At 48.3% G+C, this 21,386-nt stretch overlaps 1 protein-coding gene across 1 annotated transcript in view; it reads right to left on the reverse strand.

The window, feature by feature from the left end:
* The window catches only part of LRCH3 (leucine rich repeats and calponin homology domain containing 3), a 115,798-nt gene that overhangs the window by 14,065 nt on the left and 80,347 nt on the right, over positions 1 to 21,386 (reverse strand). The window contains exons 11-15 of the mRNA XM_048506984.1: positions 16,506 to 16,601; positions 12,587 to 12,638; positions 11,684 to 11,833; positions 7,607 to 7,654; positions 6,245 to 6,298 (exon numbers count right to left, since the gene is read on the reverse strand). Coding sequence (XP_048362941.1) covers positions 6,245 to 6,298; positions 7,607 to 7,654; positions 11,684 to 11,833; positions 12,587 to 12,638; positions 16,506 to 16,601 — 400 coding nt within the window. The remainder of the gene's footprint in view (positions 1 to 6,244; positions 6,299 to 7,606; positions 7,655 to 11,683; positions 11,834 to 12,586; positions 12,639 to 16,505; positions 16,602 to 21,386) is intronic.

Genomic DNA, 21,386 nt, shown 5'->3' on the forward strand with positions numbered 1-21,386 from the left:
TAAAAACAGAGAGCTGGAAGGGACCTCAACGGTCATCTAGTCCAACCCCCTGCATGACACAGGAAATGTACAGCTACCTCCTGTCCCGGTGGCCACTGATCTACACCCTGTGGAAGGCAGCACCCCCTCCCCCGCCCCCATCTAGCCAGGAGGAAAACTTCTTCCTGACCCCAAAGTGGTGATCGGCATGATCTTGGGCATGTAAGAAAGGGCCAAGAGAGCCAAGAGCTCGCTCTTCCCTCCTTGCCGTCCCTCTTGTGATCTGCCTAACATTTGCTTCAAAACTTCTAAGGAAGTTTGTTCCACCACCTCCCAAGGAAGCCTGTTCCACCGAGTATGTCCTCTGTCAGGAAGCTCTTCCGAAATTCTGACACGTATGCCTCAAAGGCTGCTCGAGGTACCGCTGCGTGTTGGGCCGATTACGCACAATGTGCTTGCTGCGTGATTGGGGTGAATGTCTGTCGCAGCAAGCTTTCTCATACGGACCTGTTTCTTCAAGCCCTGCTTTCACTTTCCGTTCTCTCCATGGCTTGAAAGACCACTTTTTGCCCAACCTTTAATATACTTCACTGTTAAGAGCGGTGAAATTTGCCAGTGAGCACAACTTTGCCCCAGAGGTCTTCCCTCTCCCTTGTGCCGCTTTGCACGTCTCCCCCTTGCCCACCCTTCCACGTTGCTGGCTGCTTCAAGTCACAGCAAAGAAGCTCACTCACTCACTCACTCACTCACTCACTCACTCACTCACTCACTCACTCACTCACTCACTCACTCACTCACTCACTCACTCACTCACTCACACAACACCAACCTCCCGCTCTCTTGATATTTCAAGATATCAACATCAAGAGAGCTTGGAAATGACAAGTCTCTGTCCTCTGGTGGCAGAAGCACCAGGACGGCCCCCTTCTTTAGCAGCCTGTGGCCCAGGGAAGTGCTTTGCCTCTTTCAATGGGTGGGTGGGTGGGGGGGGGGATTACTTACAGGGCAGTAATATCGACATAAGCAAAGCTTAAAGGGCTAAGCCAACAGTCTTGACTGCCAGGTGTAATGAGAACTGTGCCTTTAAGAATGACTTGATAGCAGAGTTAAAAGAACCAGGCATGGAGAGCTCTCTGCTGAAAAACTCTGGGGAAAGGTGGGAGTGCCTTCTCACATGTGAACAGAGAAACATGAGGAGAGCCCTCTGCAAGTCCACTGCAGAGAAGAGTCTCAATGTAAGTGTTCCACGCAAAATGGATGCTGGTGTGTTATTTGAAGCAACTGTTTATAATTTTTCCTGAACTGACCCAGCGTAATGGTTAAAAGTACGTGGACTCTAATCTGGAGAGCTGGGTTTGATTCCCCGCTCCTCCACATAAAGCCTGATGTGATTCCTTAGGCCAGTCATAGTTCTCTTCAAACTCTTTCAATCCCACCTACCTCACAAGGTGTCTGTTTTGGGGGGGGGGGGGGGGGAAGGAAAAAGGAGTTTGTAAGATGCCTTGAGACTCTTAAGAGGTCAGAAAGGCAGAGTATACATCCCAAACTCTTTTTCTTTTCCTCTTAAATTTAAGGAATGCTGGCCAACTGTTGAAAAGTTCTGCCTTCCCATACCAAGAAGCTCTACCCCCTAGGCCGCAGCTCCACTGACGATGCACTTTTGTTGCCATTGCCTAGCAGGCTGGGAATAGAATCTGTGGCTCATATCACCATCCGCACTGGATGATAGAAAGGTATTATGGTGGCAGCCACAGCCAGAGAAACTCCTGGGTTTTCCCACTGATATGTTTCCTCACTGATCAGTCAGCTTCATATGGAAAGAGACACATTTGCGGGTTGCCTGACGACTTGCTTCTGAAAGCTCAATGATTAAAATTAAGGGATGTAGCAAAACCAGCAACAAACACAGCATGAGAAGTGTGCAAGACCCACACATATGACAATTAAGTGTCGATTATTGCACAGCGCTATCCTTAATAATGCCAACTTCACATCCAAAATCTTCATACGTTCTGTAATACATCCTTACTAGTTCTCCAGAATTGTACAAGTCTTCAATGGATATCAGTCATGACAGAGAAAAGCATGCAAAATTAGGATCATTCCATGCAGTGGCAGAAAGAACCCCTAAGTTGGGCCCAAGTTTGTGACCTACAGTACCTGGGATCTTGGAATCCTGGGGTACACACTAAACCCACTCATTTACATTCCGCACTGAGCCATCCTGCCAAACCTTCATGTGTAGGAGTGGGGAGACAAATCCAGTTTCCCAGATAAGAGTTCGCCACTCATGTGGAGGGGTGGGGAATCAAACCCTGCTCTCCAGATCAGGATATATCAATGAGTATACCCAGTGGTGGGATACAAAAATTTTAGTAACAGGTTCCCATGGTGGTGGGATTCAAACAGTGGCGTAGCGCCAATGGGGCTGGGTGGGGCACGATGGGGACGTGGCCGGGCATTCCGGGGGCGGGGCATTAATAATTTCTCTGTTACTGTAAAAAACTCTTACTGTAAAAAAAAGCGACAAGACCGATGATGGTGCTGCTCTGCTTTCCAGAACTCTCAAATGAAGAAGAAGAGTTGGATTTATACCCCCCCCCCTTTCTCTCCGAGAAGCTGTGACTAGCCCAAGGTCACCCTGCTCTTAACCACTGCGCCACTGTTCTTAAGCACCATGCCAAATGCACGGTGCTCTGCTGTCCTGGCCACTTTAAGATGCTTCAGAAGAAAGAGCTAGGGGAGAAGAGTGACCCAAGTAGGAGACACAAATGGACAGTTTGCAAAAAGAAACCCCAAAGATGCAGGCAGGTGTCTGGAAGAGAAGAAACTAAAGGGACGCCAGACCATCCCTTCGCAAGCGTCAACAAAGCATCAGGAGGGGCTGAAGACCGAGGGCGTGAGGGCTGTTTCAAGTTGCCTGCTTGCGAGAAAAGTCTGCTTGCAGGAGCAGCAGTGGCGTAGGTTAAGAGCTCGTGCATCTAATCTGGAGGAACCGGGTTTGATTCCCAGCTCTGCCACCTGAGCAGTGGAGGCTTATCTGGGGAATTCAGATTAGCCTGTGCACTCCCACACACGCCAGCCGGGTGACCTTGGGCTAGTCACAGCTTCTCGGAGCTCTCTCAGCCCCACCCACCTCACAGGGTGTTTGTTGTGAGGGGGGAAGGGCAAGGAGATTGTCAGCCCCTTTGAGTCTCCTGCGGGAGAGAAAGGGGGGATATAAATCCAAACTCCTCCTCCTCCTCCTCTTCTTCTTAATGTAAGGCCACTGTTCTGAGCAAGAGAGGCGCCGTCTCAGCTGACTGCTAGATATGATGTAATAAGGGAAGTGCCACACAAAAGGGTTTCTATCCACGTTCTGCACAGCACTCGATTACATTATGGGAGCAGCACTTCACATACAGCCAGGACATACTTGTGTGAGAGCGGAACTGAAACAAAACGCTGAAACAAACTCTGAAACAAAACGCTGGGGACGGCTGGTCTGAGTCTCAGTGGAAGACAAGTCGTCATTAGAAGGAAGCAGGGAATTACTCAAAAACAGAACTGGGATACGATGGAAAGAATCATTATCGCTCACGCCGAGTCTTGGAAGGAGAAGGGGGGGGGGGATGTCCTGAGTCTAGTTTAATTACCTATTTGATCAACATGGAAAATTAATTTTAAAAGTATTTTTAAAACTAAGCCAAGCAAGGAAATCAAATATGAAAGGGCTCATATATCACACTTATACACTGTTTATAAAAATCGAGGTGGGATGGAGGGTAAGAGAAAACTCTTCAGAAGAAGAAGAGTTGGTTTTTATCCCCCCTTTCTCTCCTGCAAGGAGACTTAAAGGGCCTTACAAACTCCTTTTCTCCCCCCCCCCCACCCCACAACAAACACCCTGTGAGGTGGGTGGGGCTGAGAGAGCTCCGAAGAACTGTGACTAGCCCAAGGTCACCCAGCTGGCATGTGTTGGAGTGCACAAGATAATCTAGTTCACCAGATAAGCCTCCACAGCTCAAATGGCAGAGCGGGGAATCAAACCTGGTCCTCCAGATTAGAGTGCACCTGCTCTTAACCCTGACACCACGCTGGCTCTCCAGTTCACGCTTGCAAGAATGTGTGCAAAAGGAACCCACTACTGAGCTCAAATATTATCATTTTCTGTATAACAGGTGAGGTTTGTTCCTACTGACCAACTGTGGCTTCCCAGGGATTGGGGCTCCCTCGTCAGGAAAGGTCTGTAGAAAGACTGCCCGGGGCATCCTCATGAGCACCTGTGCAGCTGCCTTACGCTAAACCAGATCCTTGTCTCATCACAGTCAGCACTGTCTACTCAGACTGGCAGCCGTGGTCTCAAGGTCTCAACCTAAACCCTAACCCTAACCCAAACCCTAACCCAAACCCAAACCTGTGGTCTCAAGGAAGAGGTCTTTCACATCACCCACTGCCTGGTCCTTTTAACTGAAGATGATGGGGATTGAGCCTCAGACCTCTTTCTGTGTGCCAACCACTGAGCCACAGTTACACCAAGATGTCTTCTTCTGAGTCTGTCGAGGCCAGTATCACTCACTCAGACTGGCAGCCACTCCCACCAGAAACTCAAGGAAGTTGTCATCTATGCAACGTCCTACCTGATCATTTTAATTGGGGCTGCTGGGGATTGAACCTGGGACCTTCCACGTGCCAAGCAGATGGCCAGACACCGAGCCACAGCCCCTCCCACAAATGCTCCACACTTCTACTTTCTTCCAGATCTTATTTGGGTCCCAGCCATTATTCCTCCAGACCTTATTTGCATCCGGAGAAATCCTGGTGGTGGGATTCAAATAATTTAATAATCCTGGTGGTGGGATTCAAATAATTTAACAACCAGTTCCGGTGGTGGGATTCAAATAATTTAACAACTGGCTGTTTACAAGCACCATTTAAGAACCGGTTCTGCCAAAGTGCTGAGAACCTGCTGAATCCCAACACTGCTTATCCAGATAGAACATAGTCTGTCTTTAAAATCCATTTTAAAGAACGGGGATCACATACATCTTCCGCATTTTGCTCCTATCTCCAGCCCACTCTCACCCACCAGCCTTAGCCCCGAGTAAGTCTTTCACTGGATTCGATCTTAACCATGGTTAACATGCTGACCTGAATCCTGTTAAGCAAGGCCTCAATATCCATTTTCTGGCTTCTTCATTCCATGCAGCAATTTTCATTCAGGGGTTAAAGAAGCCACCTGTGGATCTCTGACAAGCCACCGGTGGCTTCTCTGATGGCCGCTCTCCTACACACCACCTGCCCCATGTTTCAGGGAAGTGCCGGAGGGCCTTTGGATTGGCAGGGGGTTCCCATCGCAACACAACTGCCCCCAGAGGAAAGGATGAAGCTGTCAGCCTCCCTGAAGCACAGGCCTTGTGCCAAAGAGGAAAATAAATGTGGCACTTTGGGGTGACGATCACTGTGCACGTGGCTTTCAGCCACTGGTTCCATGTGTTCTCATAAGACAGAGAGGGAAATGTTAACACTGGTGGCAGCAGCCCAAATGTCAGGAACAAGAGAAGAATATTTCCACTGGTTTATCTTGCACTTAGAGTCAAGTTTCAGAGCTTGTCAGTCATGCAAATCATGCAAAGGGATGCAGAGAAGGGGAGCCTGCGACAGAGAAAAGACTAGAGAATGACTATTTTTAAGGTACCGAGGAAGAAAGGAACAAAAATAGCATAAAACATCAAAACAGCCCCAAATGGAATAACTATCGTTTTCTTGGGGGGGGGGGGGGGAACAGAAGTCACGAAGGAGAGAAGTGTCGGTGCCTCAAGCAGTTTAAACTATGAGGCAACAACAAGGCTAGAAGCGTGTAGACTTGGCCTACTCTTTGTTAGAGAGTTTCCACGTTCTCAACTGGGTTCCTGCCAATGGCAGAGATGGCCTCCAAGCCAAACGTGCTGCAGACTCCCCTGAGGGAGGCTACGGATGAACATCTATTCAGGCCCGGCAGGAGGCTAGATGACATGACCCATAATATTGGACAGAGCCTCGTTCACCCTCCAGGCTTCGCTGGGCCACTTTTGGGTATTGATAGCTGGAGCCACAAGCAGGGCAGCTTCAGAGCAGAGGCCAAGGGTGCCTACAGCAGAACTGCCAGCGGACACCAAAGACTGCCATGTTTTATGCTATTTCGATTAGAACCGAACCTCCTAATCCGGGCAAACTGCAAAAGTCACGCTAACTAGGACGGAGGGCTGCTGCCATGTAAACAGGCGGCCGCATGCAGGATTCTTACCACCAGCAAGGCACTATCATCAGTGTGGTGGGACCTTCTGGATGGAAAGGGACACTGGGGACGTGGGAAAGATGGCAATGTCAGAAACAGAGAAACACAACAACACAATATGCAGACAAGCACAGACATCTGGAAATGGCGAGCTTTTTTCTATGGAGTGATCAGTAATGTATAACAGAAACAGGGCGGGGGGCGCAGGGGGTGGAGAATCTGACAAGTCTCTCAATCTCAGCATTAAGACATCTGCAACTGATTCAGAAGCAATTTCTCTTTTTCAGTCGTCCTCTCCAGAGCGGAGCACAATCCGCCATGTGAGTCTTTCCAGTGAAGTACGAGGCAATAATCAGGAAAGAACACACACATGCACAGAGCTTGGAGGGAATTGTATTTAAGGGAAAAAAATCAAATAAAAAGGAGTTACTGGGAACCATTCCAGAGCCACGAGAAGCGGGCAACTAGAAAAACTTTTTCCCTACGTGTTTCTGGCATCTTGTTTGAATTCTTGAGATCTAAAAAGATCTCAACGCAAAAATTATTTGCTGTTGGTATAACAAAAAAACAAGGCTGACCAAAGTGATGCAAAACACTAATCTTGCAGGGAATAATGAACGCCAATGGAAAAGCACTAGGAATCAACTGAGGACTTCTGTTTTTAGGTACCTGGTTCAAGAGGGCTCACTCCCTTACAACTTTAACAGGGTTGTTAGAACGGAGTGAATGGGTCCAGCTGTAAGGCTGACACATGGTGCGTTTAAGCTTTTGTGCACTGAGGTTTGCAGGGAAGGGGGCAAGAACCCGGCGGTTGAATGGAGTTAATCTGTATGTTAACAGCAGTGATTTTTTAATGGCAGCCTGGATGCCCAGGAGGGAGCTCAGTCCATTATTAATGATGAAATGAGTGAAGAGTGAAGAAGCCGATCGCCAGCAGCACCACGGGGGGGTGGAGGGTGGGTTGGAGGGGTGTTTTTTAAACTACTGCTGAGAAAGTCCCTGTTCCAAACGTGCTACTTCAAGAACCACATTTAAACAGACCTAAGCAGTCCTTTTTATACACATCTACAACGTGCTAACACAAACCACCCTAAGTGGAAACAAAGGAAAGGGAGATTTGAAAGACAAATTGGGGGGGGGGGGGGAGGAGGCACATCAAACTCTGAAACAGCTATTTCTTTCATTTAAAATATTTATACCCCATATTCAAGGCAATTTATAAAATATTTAAAGGCAGCTGGCAAAAATTCTGTACTTGCACCTTCTATTCATGTCAGTCCCACTGATTCCAGGAAAGTTTACTCTCAAGTCAGTACAGTTTGGATCACAGACGTCAGAGAAACAAGGCAACGGAAACAGTTCAAGTCTTACCTCACTATCCAGGGGGCTTTGCTTCTGAGAACTCTGGGATGCCTTTTGCTTTGGAAGAATCAAAAAAGAAAGAGCTCAGCAGGCTGGTTCCACCCAAGTGAACAGGACGCGAGTGCGAAGCAAACAGAACAGCCCAAGCAGAAACAACCCAATGTATTGTCGAAGGCTTTCACGGCTGGAACCACTTGAGTGTTGTGGGTTTTCTGGGTTGTATGGCCGTGTTCCAGGAGCATTTTCTCCTGACGTTTCACCTGCATCTGTGGCTGGCATCTTCAGAGGATCATCTGAAGATCGTCTGTGGCTGGCACCTTCAGAGGATCTTCAGCCATAGATGCACACGAAACGTCAGGAGAAAATGCTACTGGAACATGGCCATACAACCTGGAAAACCCACAACACTCCAGAAACAACCTATTTTGATTAACCTAGTGCAGTGATGGCGAACCTTTTCGAGACCGAGTGCCCAAATTGCAACCCAAGCCCCACTTATTAATCGCAAAGTGCCAACCCGGCAATTTAACCTGAATGCTGAGGTTTTCGTTTAGAAAAAAACGGTTGGCTCCCTCTTCCTCCGCCCCACCCGCTCGAGCAGGGGCCAGCCTGCTCTAGTCTTCAGCAAGTCCCACTGCTCTGTGCCTCTCTAGCATCTCTGCCTCCTCTGTGCCCCCCCTCCTCGGGCAGCAGCCACATGGAGCACAGGCACCAGGCCCGCCAGCTGAGTCCTCCCTGCTCACCGCGGTACACGCACGTCGTGCTCAGTGGCCCAGGCCATCCTAGATGTGTGTGTGTTGGGGGCTTTTTTCCACCCCCCACATGACAAACTCTGTGTGTGCGTGCCCACAGAGAGGACTCCGAGTGCCACCTCTGGCACCCATGCCATAGGTTCGCCATCACTGACCTAGTGGCTATTTTGGAATGAAGAGGAAGCTGATTTTTAATGTGAAATTAGTTTAAGGGGCAACAAGAAATAGATTTAGGCCGGTCTTAGCTGAATCAATTTAGCAAAAGGGTGCGGGGTAGGGGTGGGAGTCCAGAAGAAGAATAAAAGGAGGGGAGGAGGAGGAGTTTGGATTTATACCCCACCTTTCCCTCCTGCAAGGAGACTCAAGGTGGCTTGTAAATTTCGTTGTGCGTGCACAATGACAATAAAAATGCTTATGCTTAGAAGCAACCACCGCACAAGAATCTACACTGCTTTACTGAAGTTCAGGTACGGCAATCATTTGGTGGCTGGCAGCCATTCTGTGGTTGCGCCCATCATGCCGTGTCAAAATTCCAAACATGCTTGCAGGCTCAAAAATGGTTGGGGACCACCAACCTAGGAATTATAAAGTCACAACATCATAACAGCCCCTCTTGTTGCCCTGTGCATTGGCGATATATTTGACCATCTGCCAACCCCCTCCCTCCCAGGGTTTGACCACTGGGGTTTGATACCAGACGTCTCTTATTATTAATCACTTACTGATGGTTACTGCTGCTATAGTTTTAAGGTTTTGTATTATTTTAACTGGGGCTATTCAATTTGTTTTATTGTGTCACTGTTTGTTGTTGTACACTGCCCTGAGCCCTCCAGGGGATAGGGAGGTTTATCAAATTGAAATAATAATAATAATAATAATAATAATAATAATAATAATAATAATAATAATAATAATAATAAGAAGAAGAAGAAGAAGAAGAAGAAGAAGAAGAGGAAGAAGAGGAAGAGGAGGAGGAGGAGGAGGAGGAGGAGGAGGAGGAGGAGGTGGTCCCAGTGGTGATTGGCACACTGGGTGCAGTGCCTAAAGACCTTGGACGGCACTCAAAAACAATCGGCGCTGACAAAAATCACCATATGTCAGCTGCAAAAGGCCACCCTACTTGGCTCTGCACACATTATTCGTCGATACATCACACAGTCCTAGATGCTTGGGAAGTGTCCGACGTGTGATATAATACAAAATCCAGCATATTGATCTTGTTTGCTGTGTATAACTGTTTTTGTATCAATATAATAACAACAACAACAACAACAACAACAATAATAATAAAGCAACAAGAGGAAAATAAGCAAAATGGAAACCCATTAGTGGATGCTTGGATATTTCTCCCAAGCAAGTGTCCAACGGATTGCACTGAAGCTGCTATACACCAGCAGCGAATTAAGTTCCAATTCAGATTCTGAAACTACTTCATCCGTTTCGGATCAGGTTCCTCGCTATTCCCTCTGCATCTACTCAAAAGGGAGGTTTGTCCCACCTGGTGTGTCTCACTGGAGCATTGCAACTGGGGGTACGTGGTGTGCACATAACCAAGGAAGAAGGCAATTAGTACAGCCAACTGATGAACGGGCCACCCCAATTTTGTAAAAATTATCCCTCTACGCCACAAGTTAGATTGCTCTTTCCTGTGCACACAAGCCAGCTACGATAAATGTAGTGCACTTCTGGTGGATAATCACATTCGGAATTGTTTCACATGTCACGTTTAGTATTTCTGCTTTGTCCAGATGACAGCTTCATTTCAAATTTCCCCAAAATCTTTAGTCCTGCTACATTTTGATTATGAGAGGTTTCATCCGACTGAACGCATTGATTTACAATACACAATCTGCCTTGGGTCTCAGGGAGAAAGGCAGCCTATGAAGGATGCAAATAAAAATAGAGTAATATGGCTTTAAGCGGCTGTAACACAAGGCAGGCCAATAAGTCTCTACAGAAGTCTCACCATGGACAGTGATGAAGAAACCCTAAAAGTACAGAGAGAATGAAAGCGGCTGAATGTAACCTATGCTTGTCTTCTGGAACCCTCGAGTGTCAATCCAAGACAGGGTCTATCTGGTTGTGGGGCCAGGATTGTGGAGCTCTTTTTCAAGGGATATTAGACTGTGTGTGCGTGTATTTTCAGTTCTGGGTTTTTTCACTTTGCTTTATCATGTACATTTGGGACTTCTTAGTTTGGAGAGGAGACGTCTGAGCGGGGATATGATTGAAGTCTATAAAATTATGCATGGGGTAGAAAATGTTGACAGAGAGAAATTTCTCTCTCTTTCTCACAATACTAGAACCAGGGGGCATCCATTGAAAATGCTGGGGGGAGGAATTGGGACTAATAAAAAGAAACACTTCTTCACGCAACGTGTGATTGGTGTTTGGAATATGCTGCCACAGGAGGTGGTGATGGCCACTAACCTGAATAGCTTTAAAAGGGGCTTGGACAGATTTATGGAGGAGAAGTCAATCTATGGCTACCAATCTTGATCCTCTTTGATCTGAGATTGCAAATGCCTTAACAGACCAGGTGCTCGGGAGCAGAAGCAGCAGAAGGCTATTGCTTTAACATCCTGCATGTGAGCTCCCAAAGGCACCTGGTGGGCCACTGCGAGTAGCAGAGAGCTGGACTAGATGGACTCTGGTCTGATCCAGCTGGCTTGTTCTTATGTTCTTACTTTTATATTATACTAGTTTCAGTTGTTAAGTGCTGCCTTAGTGGCCCTAACTGGGCTGAAAGGCAAAATATAAACCATTTAAATAAAACAAACATATAACCTAATTTTTGATGACAGGTATAAATCCAAATTTTTCTTCTGCCGTGCCGGGTGCACGCTTTCGGAACGGGTTACAATGCGGCACTGACAGGCCCTCGCCCCCACCCCCCAGCAGAGAGAGCAGCAGTGGCGTAGGAGGTTAAGAGTTCGTGTATCTAATCTGGAGGAACCGGGTTTGATTCCCCACTCTGCCGCCTGAGCTGTGGAGGCTTATCTGGGGAATTCAGGTTAGCCTGTGCACTCCCACACACGCCAGCTGGGTGACCTTGGGCTAGTCACAGCTTCTCAGAGCTCTCTCAGTCCCACCTACCTCACAGGGTGTTTGTTGTGAGGGGGGAAGGGCCAGGAGGTTGTAAGCCCCTTTGTGTCTCCTGCAGGAGAGAAAGGGGGGATATAAATCCAAACTCTTCTCTTCTTCTACATGTGTGTGGTTAATTTTGACTCTCACAAGCTCATGCCATTCAAAATCTGGCGGGTGCGACTGGTCTCGGATGTAGCGGTTCTACTGCAGAGCAACACAGCTGTCCTTCAAAGCCTGCGCCACTTACTTTGACAAAGTCCAGGACAGCTTCCCTTTGGATCTGCTTCGTCCTCATCTTCTCTTCCTCAAACTGCAGAACAGCCAGCTGGGCTTCCCTGCGGGTACGCTCCAATAAAGGCTCGCGCCTTCTGTGCAAGTCTGCATCCGAGTGAGAGACCTGCAATGAAACAGTCGATGCCCCACAAATCAAAACGAACGGGTCCAGGCCGGAGGTGGGGCGCTCACGGGGACATGTGGAGTCACATGTCCCTGGGCACATGCCAGCTGGTCACATGGGGGGCGGAGAATCGCTGTCCCCCACGCCCCACTTACTTTGCCGGTGGGAGCCGGCTGTGGGCTGTGGGCCACCTGGCGGCAGCCCAAACAATCTGCTCCTTAGGCCGGCGGACTCCATTGGCTGAAGGAGCAGCCTGGCTGGGCCGCCACCAGGAGCCCCTTGGCAGGCTCCCGCCGGCAAGGTAAGTGGGGCACGGGGGAAGGGGTGCGGGGGGGAAGAATAAGAAGAGAAGAGTTTGGATTTAAATCCCCCCTTTCTCTCCTGCAGGAGACTCAAAGGGGCTGACAATCTCCTTGCCCTTCCCCCCTCACAACAAACACCCTGTGAGGTGGGTGGGGCTGAGAGAGCTCCCAGAAGCTGTGACCAACCCAAGGTCACCCAGCTGGCATGTGTGGGAGTGCACAGGCTAATCTGAACTCCCCAGAGAAGCCTCCACAGCTCAGGCGGCAGAGCGGGGAATCAAACCCGAACTCTTAACCTCCCACGTCACTGCTGCTCCACTGAAGGTGGTGCAGGGACAGGTGCCTGGAGCAGATGTTGCCCTGGGCGCCATCCCCCCCACCCCCAAACACAGGATGAGCAGAAAGCAACACATTTCCAAATGACGGGCACGTTTACAAAGGGCGCAATTACCTGATTATGGGCATTTGGCAGGGATGTGAGGCAAGAGAAGTCGCTGGAGCCCCTGAAAGGGGGGAGAAAAAGGAATTTAAGACAAAATAAACACTTCTCGTCAAGTTCACTGTTTCTAGTGCTCTAACAACGTGATTAATGCAGACTTGATAATAAATCTACTCTTCTCAAGTGTCTGAAGAGACACAGCTGGGTCATTAGCTTAGACCACCAAGGTCTGAATACAGATATAGAACTTTTCAGGAACTGGTGCCTACGAAGAAAATACTAGTTTTGGACCGTTTCTGCTCAAAACCTAGAAACCAGAATAAAAGTGTACTTTATTTATCATCATCATCATCATCATCATCATCATCATCATCATCATCATCATCATCATCATCATCATCATCATCATCATCATCATCAGTTTTATATACCACCCTCCCCCTGAGGGCTCAGGGCGGTTCACAACAGGTTAAAACATACATTAAAACATAATTTAAATACCAATTACATAACAACAGAACCCATTAAAAATGTGGACGGCGTCTGGATACCCCCCTCCCCCCTTGTGCCCACGGGAGGCCAGATGACACGGTAGATCAGACCTGGGCATTATACGGCCCATGGGCCACATCTGGCCCGCCGGATGACCCTGACTGGCCCCCCTGCCTTTTGGCCCGGCCCTCCACAATATTTTCTGTTTCTTATGCGGCCCCATGGAAAAAATAATTGCCCACCCTTGCGGTAGATGTATTTTTAAGCAGGCTGGCCAAACGCCTGGCGGAACAGGTCCGTCTTGCAGGCCCTGCGGAAACTCTGCAAGTCCTGCAGGGCCCTGATCTCCCTAGGGAGCCTGTTCCACCATTTAGGGGCCAGGGCTGAAAAGGTCCTGCCCCTCGTCGAGGCCAGCCTGATCATTTTTGGGCCAGGGATCACGAGTAGGTCCTCCTCCGAGGAGCGGAGGGGCCTACCGGGGCAATATGGGGAGAGGCAGTCCCTCAGGTATGCAGGTCCGAGACCGCGAACGGCATTTCAGCCTTATTCTGAGCCCTCGAAGCTCACAGCCACCATGCCTTACAGTAGGGCTCGATGTTCCTCAATCCCATCTCCAGAACAAAGCGTGCTACTGGCTATTGTGTGTTTTCACCAGCTGCATGGCTGTGGTCTGGTAATTTCCGCTCCTAACGTTTCGCCCACATCTGTGTCTGGCATCCACGGTAAGATGTCTTTTCTCCGCAGTACAGTGTGGACAGGTCTCTGACGAGGCCAGTCACAGATGCAAGCAAAAAGTCAGGAGCAAAAACTGCCAGACCAGAGTCACACAGCCCAGGAAATCCACAGTGGCCAGCGGATATCGGCCGTCAAAATCTGTGTGCGACGTTTTCCCCAGAGGCCAAATTATGCAAAGGCTGAAAACCTGAGACTGTCCCTGAGCTGGGAAACAAAGGCTCTCCAGTTGGCGAACAACCACAGGAAGTGGCTGTTGTGGGTTTTGCGGGCTCTGTGGCCGTGGTCTGGTAGATCTTGTTCCTAGCGAGAATGTTTAGTGGGGTATGTATTGTCCACGTCCCAGGGTGGGGAACCAATCAGTAAGTGTTTTGGGTAGAACGTGCTATGCAAAGGTGTGGTTGACTGCATTTATTATTATTATTATTATTATTATTATTATTATTAATAATAATATTTTATTATTAATAATAATTTATTATTAATAATAATAATTAGGTTTATATACCGCCCTCCCCCGGAGGGCTCAGGGCGGTGAACATATAAAACAGAGCACATATGTCAGATTAAAACCATTAAATATCAATTAATACGGCTCTCATAAATATAAACCTTACCCCATTAAAATGCAGCATTTTAGATCAACATAAGATGGCACCTACTATCAACTCCCTTAAAAACTCAAAAGGAAGGGGCAGTAGGATCCATTTGATGTTATAAGAGGGGAGGAGGGGGCCCATCAGCAGCTAGTCTCCCCAAAGGCCCGGCGGAACAGCTCAGTCTTACAGGCCCTGTGGAACTTGTTAAGATCCCGGAGGGCCCGGACAGCTGGCGGAAGAGCGTTCCACCAGGCCGGGGCCAGCCGCATCATTGAGGGGCCAGGGATCACCAGTAAGTTGGCCTCTGCCGAGTGCAGAGACTGATTTGGGACATATGGGGTAAGACGGTCCCGCAGGTACAGAGGTCCCAGGCCGCGCATTGTATTGTGGGTGGGGTTTTCAGTCTATTTACATTCGTATTCCCGTTTGCATTCTCTGCAGTAGAAACAGTATTACCTTGTTTCCCCGAAAATAAGATGGTGTCTTATATTAATTTCTGCTCCCAAAGAGGCGCTATGTCTTATTTTCAGGGGATGTCTTATTTTTCCGCTCCACAGCTGCATGCTCTGGTCGACGGGCATGTAAGACTTTGCTACGTCTTACTTTCAGGGGATGCTTTATATTTAGCACTTCAGCAAAACCTCTACTACGTCTTATTTTCAGGGGATGTCTTATTTTCGGGGAAACAGAGTAGTGAATGCAAATCCCGTGACCACAGGAAGAATCACACGGTGGGGGAACAGCCGCACTGTACTGCGACTTCTGTCCCAGGCCTTCCAGTTCTGACTCCCAAGAGGCACGCAATGCTTATAACTGGCAGGCAGCTGGGAATTACCCTGACACCTACACGCACCTCCAAATAATCAAATAAAAGCACGCAGAATGATTGCACAGCCTTAAGCATCCCCGCCCACAGCCGTAGTTCCTGACTCGAAACCGGCCACCCACTGAGCAGCTGCTGGCTGATCAGGCTGTGATCCAACCTGCCAGCCCGAAGACAACATAGCAGGGCAGGCCTTCGAAGGTGGTCCTGGCCCCGGCTTCTTCCCGAGGGACGCAGAGTCCTGGGCTCAGCCAGCCGGGATTTCTTCATTGTCCCCTTTTGCAACAAGAGCTGTGAACAACTGGAATTGCACTGCAGCAATCAAGGCCTCCTATTGAAGAAGAGTTGGTTTTTGTACCTCATTTCTCTTAACCCAGAAGGAGCCTCAAAATGTATTGTCGAAGGCTTTCACGGCTGGAATCACTGGGGTGCTGTGTCTTTTCCAGGCTGTATGGCCGTGTTCTAGCAGCATTCTCTCCTGACGTTTCGCCTGCATCTGTGGCTGGCATCTTCAGAGGATCTGAAGATGCCAGCCACAGATGCAGGCGAAACGTCAGGAACGTCAGGAGAGTCATAAGGGGAGACGTCAGGCGAAACGTCAGGAGAGAATGCTGCTAGGATGTAGGGGTGCGTCAGCGGACCCAGTAGAGCCTCAGAAAGTGAGTCCCCTCACAAAGGGCTCACACATCGTACATCCAATGCGAGATCTCCCCTTGGTGACACCTTGCAGGTCACAAGATACCTGATTGTGGATTCGACCCAGACAGGAACGTTTCCCCCTGCACGTACGCAGCCCTTCACTGAGTCATGAATTGCGCAACCAGGGACCCCAGCTCGGCAGACTAGCTAGCTCAGCTGGACAAGCCGCTGGCTTCTCTCCACCAGTCTCCTGATATCGCTGCGTCTCGCCTCATTCATTGCGTCGCCGTAACGACTTCACTAGAACACGGCCATACAGCCCGGAAACCACACAGCACCCCAGCCTCAAAATGGCTTACAAACTCCTTCCCTTTCCCTCCCCACGCCTTGTAAGGTAAGTAGCACTGAGAGAGTTTGGAGAGAACCATGACTGGTACAAGGTGGAGGAGGAGTGGTTCTCCAGATTAGTCTGCTGCTCATGTGGAGGAGCCGGGAATCAAACCCGGTTCTCCAGATTAGAGTCCACGACTCTTAGCCACTACACCACGCTGGCTCTCACTGGAAACAACCCCAGCACGAGCCCTCTTGCAGCAAATGAGAATTCCACAAGAACATGACAGCATTCGCTGCCACGGTGCCTCTTTACCTTTCTGCCCGGTCCATGCAGCCCCTCAGAACTTGCTGCCGCTCTCTATCATGCGTCAAGCTTAGACTTTCGGGTCGCCTTAACTCATCTGCATCTCTGCAAACATACAGAGCAGGGGCTGATTACTGACTGAGAGAGAAGACTTAACCAATACAAACAAAACATCATGGGCAGAGAAAACAAACCCCTTTTGAGAACACCGCAATTCAAGCGAGGAAGTCTAGCCAGGCAGGACTTGAATCAAATCCTGATACTAAACCAGGATACTTAACTTTATTTGTTGCAATGATAGATTCGCCAAGGCAGAGCTGACGGCAAGTCTGCATACAACAACATTTCAAAACCATGTAACCGGCTGATTTCAACAGAGCAGACATAATTAATAAAAAGACTTAACTGGCTGCTTCCTTGTTAAGCATGCCAACGAGGAAAAATGCAGCCACCTTAAAGGTGATCTCAATAGAACAATCCAAGAGGAGAAAACATTAACATTCATCAGGTTTGCCTGGAAAATTTGATAAGACTAGAATTATGCACATAGACCCTATACCAGTGGTGGCGAACCTTTGGCACTCCAGATGTTATGGACTACAACTCCCATCAGCCCCTGCCAGGATGGCCAATTGACCATGCTGGAAGGGGCTGATGGGAATTGTAGTCCATAACATCTGGAGTGCCAAAGGTTCGCCACCACGGCCCTATACAGACAGCAATACTGTAACACATGTTCATATGTTTCAACCACATCTATTTGGCAGGGCAAATATGTTGAGGATAAGAGATATACAAGTATCTCCCCACCTCCCCAAATCCACTACATTATCAACTTAGGGCAGGGGTCTGCAACCTTTGGCTCTCCAGATGTTCATGGACTACAATTCCCATCAGTCCCTGCCAGCATGGCCAATTGGCCATGCTGGCAGGGGCTGATGGAAATTGTAGTCCATGAACATCTGGAGAGCCAAAGGTTCGCCACCACGGCACTAGGTTAATCAAAATAGGTTGTTTCTGGAGTGTTGTGGGTTTTCCAGGTTGTATGGCCATGTTCCAGTAGCATTTTCTCCTGACGTTTCGTGCGCATCTGTGGCTGAAGATCCTCTGAAGGTGCCAGCCACAGATGATCTTCAGATGATCCTCTGAAGATGCCAGCCACAGATGCAGGTGAAACGTCAGGAGAAAATGCTACTGGAACACGGCCATACAACCCAGAAAACTCACAACACTCAAGTGATTCCGGCCATGAAAGCCTTCGACAATACATTGTCCATGAACATCTGGAGAGCCGCAGGTTGCAGACCCCTGACTTAGGGGGACCACAGATTTCTTGAGGAAGGACCAACATGGGATTTCCATTACAATAACAGGTTTCACCCTGAATTACATCACTACAGTTGCCACTGGATGTCCTTAACTGGATGAACGACACAGAAAAAAATTTACGCCAGTTCCGTTTTAAAAGTTTATCTTCACTTGGGAGTGTAAACCACAGAGCACTACAAAAACCTGTCAGAATAGGCTACTTTTTGAATTCCTCTGGCATGCTTCTTGACTCTATGAAGAAAACCAGCTTCTAGATAAAGCTTCCCACTCAAGGCAAAAGGGAGAAATTCATGAATCAAAGAAGACAGAGGTTTAAGCTAAAGCAGAGATAGAAGGGATTAAGTTAATTATGTCGTCCCAGGCTTCCTGCTTCCGTATGCAGCAGGACAGTGGTGGCGAACCTTTGGCACACCAGATGTTATGGACTACAATTCCCATCAGCCTTTGCCAGCATGGCCAATTCGCCATGCTGGCAGGGGCTGATGGGAATTGTAGTCCATAACATCTGGAGTGCTGAAGGTTCACCACCACGGCAGTAGGATGTCCCAGGACAGCCTTCCGTGAGTTAGCCAGCCCACTTGTGACAAAAGAATGCTGGAGGCCTCTGATGCTTTCCTTTGGTAGCAGCTCTCTGCAAAATTCACATCTCAGCATGAGGAAGAAGCAGGGGCCAACCCCAGACAGCCAATCAGATGTTGCAAAGCCGAAATAAAGCCTTCTTCCAAAAGACAGCCACCGTGGTGGAGTGGTTAACAGCAGAGAACTCTAATCTGGAGAACCAGGTTTGATTCCCCACTCCTCCGCATGAGCTCTTATCTTTTCGAACTGGGTCTTATCTTTTCAAACTGGGTATGTTTCCCTGCTCCTACACAGGAAGCTCTCCACATAACTGCACTTTCATAAGCATAAGCATCTTATTGTCATTGTGCACGCACAACGAAATTTACAGCAGCATTCCTCGATGCACACAATTTCAGACTCATACCCCATCCTCACTTTTCCCTTCCTCCACCCATCCCTACACAGCCCCAAACACATCAACATGAAGCCGCAGAGTTTAGCATAGCCACAGCTCTAGAGTAGAAGCTGTCTCTAAGCCTCTTTGTCCTAGTTTTGATAGACCTGTATCGTTTCATTACATTTCCAGCCTGGCTTGAGTCGTCCCATGAATTAGGAAGGTAAGAGAGACCTTCCCAAGTAGTCATGAATTTAGCAAGATCTATTTTTATACAGATTGCCAACATTAGTCTTTGTTAGTATAAGTCACTCAGAAGCACTGTCCAACTCTTCTGCCTTGTTCTAATTTAAGCTTGTAAGACTCCAAGTCAGGATCACGCCTTCAATATCATGCCCAATTTTGGTTAGGCAATTAAAAGCTTATAACTAGTGCTCAAATTCTTCAGAAGTGTGTTTACTTTAGCAATCCCTGCTAAATTTAGCTCAGGTATTTAAACGAGAGGGAAGGGGGGAGAGGGGACGGGACGGGACCATTCCTAAATTCAAGCTTCCTGAAATATGCTTGTGCAAGATTTTATGATGAATAATAATCTATCGAATCACACATTCCGTTTTGGCAAAACTGATCGGCCACCAGATACAAAACTCCACAAACAACACTTGTAAAAAAATATCACCATAAATGGTGAAAATTGAGAACCACCGCTGACAATGATCACGCATGCGAGACACAGTGAGTTTGCACTAATGGTTTCAATAGGATTAAGCCTGCAACACACCCTAGCTGGGTGCAGATGCTGCAGTCTCAGTACCCCAACTAGGGAGAGGGCAAGAATGGCTCATTAGCCTGCAGGCTCCTTCCTCCCCACCCTAAGAACATAAGAACAAGCCAGCTGGATCAGACCAGAGTCCATCTAGTCCAGCTCTCTGCTACTCACAGTGGCCCACCAGGTGCCTTTGGGAGCTCACAGGCAGGATGGGAAAGCAATGGCCTTCTGCTGCTGCTGCTGCTCCCGAGCACCTGGTCTGTTAAGGCATTTGCAATCTCAGATCAAGGAGGATCAAGATTGGTAGCCAGAGATCGACTTCTCCTCCATAAATCTGTTCAATCCCCTTTTAAAGCTATCCAGGTTAGTGGCCATCACCACCTCCTGTGGCAGCATATTCCAAACACCAATCACACATTGCGTGAAGAAGTGTTTCCTTTTATTAGTCCTAATTCTTCCCCCCAGCATTTTCAGTGAATGCCCCCTGGTTCTAGTATTGTGAGAAAGAGAGAAAAATTTCTCTCTGTCCACATTTTCTACCCCATGCATAATTTGATAGACTTCAATCATATCCCCCCTCAGACGTCTCCTCTCCAAACTAAAGAGTCCCAAACGCTGCAGCCTCTCCTCATAGGGAAGGTGCTCCAGTCCCTCAATCATCCTCGTTGCCCTTCTCTGCACTTTTTCTATCTCTTCGATGTCCTTTTTGAGATGTGGCGACCAGAACTGAACACAGGACTCCAAGTGCGGTCGTCGCACCACTGCTTTATATAAGGGCACGACAATCCTTGCAGTTTTATTATCAACTGCTTTCGTAATTATCCCCAGCATAGTTTGCCTTTTTCACAGCTGCCATGCATTGAGTTGACATTCCCATGGAACTATCAACTAAGACGCCCAAATCCCTTTCCTGGTCTGTGACTGATAGCACTGATCCCTGTAGCGTGTATGTGAAGTTTGGATTTTTTGCCCCTATGTGCATCACTTTGCATTTTGCTACATTGAACTGCATTTGCCATTTCTGAGCCCACTCACCTAATTTATCAAGGTCCGCTTGGAGCTCTTCGCAATCCTTTGCGGTTCTCACCACACTACATAATTTGGTATCATCTGCAAACTTGGCCACCCTAACTCTCCAGCCTGCGTGCAAGTCCAGTTCACAGTGACTGTGCCCTGGGACTGCTTGTCATAGAATCATCTTCAGCAGCGGGGTTGAGGCTCAATGCTTCTGTTTGGTACGCAGGAGGTCAACTTGGTGAAACCACCTGGGTACGCAGGGCCACAATCCAGGCTGGAACCACGGCTAAAGGGAGACCGTTTCAAATTGGTAAGATGGCATGGAGGGGTGTCTCCAGTCAAATAGACATGACAAACACGCAAGGATTTCCAGGACTAACCGATAAAGATGGATCAAGTTACCAGGTCTGAATGGCACTTGTCCAAGAGTTTTTGAAGAACTGAAGTGTGCAACTGTTAACTGCCTATCAAACTACACAATCTAATTAAATAAACCTCCTTACCAAAAAAAGGGGAAACAGTCAAGTACACATCTATTTTTAAAAGGGGAATCAGCTGAAGTAAGGAAATTGCAGGCCACCGTGGTATATAGGGTAAGCAGGGTTGTAATGCCCGTTGGGCAAGGTGGGCAGCTGCCAAGGGCACCACCTTGTGAGGGGCATCAAAATGCAGGGTTCGTTTTGGGGTATTTTTAGTGGTTTTCCATTTTTGGCCTGCAGGGGGCACAGTTCTTAGGCTAGCGCAGGGGTAGGCAACCTGCGGCTCTCCAGATGTTCAGGAACTACAATTCCCATCAGCCTCTGTCAGCATGGCCAATTGG

The sequence above is a fragment of the Sphaerodactylus townsendi genome, linkage group LG08, assembly GCF_021028975.2.
Source record: "Sphaerodactylus townsendi isolate TG3544 linkage group LG08, MPM_Stown_v2.3, whole genome shotgun sequence".
Classification (NCBI taxonomy): domain Eukaryota; kingdom Metazoa; phylum Chordata; class Lepidosauria; order Squamata; family Sphaerodactylidae; genus Sphaerodactylus; species Sphaerodactylus townsendi.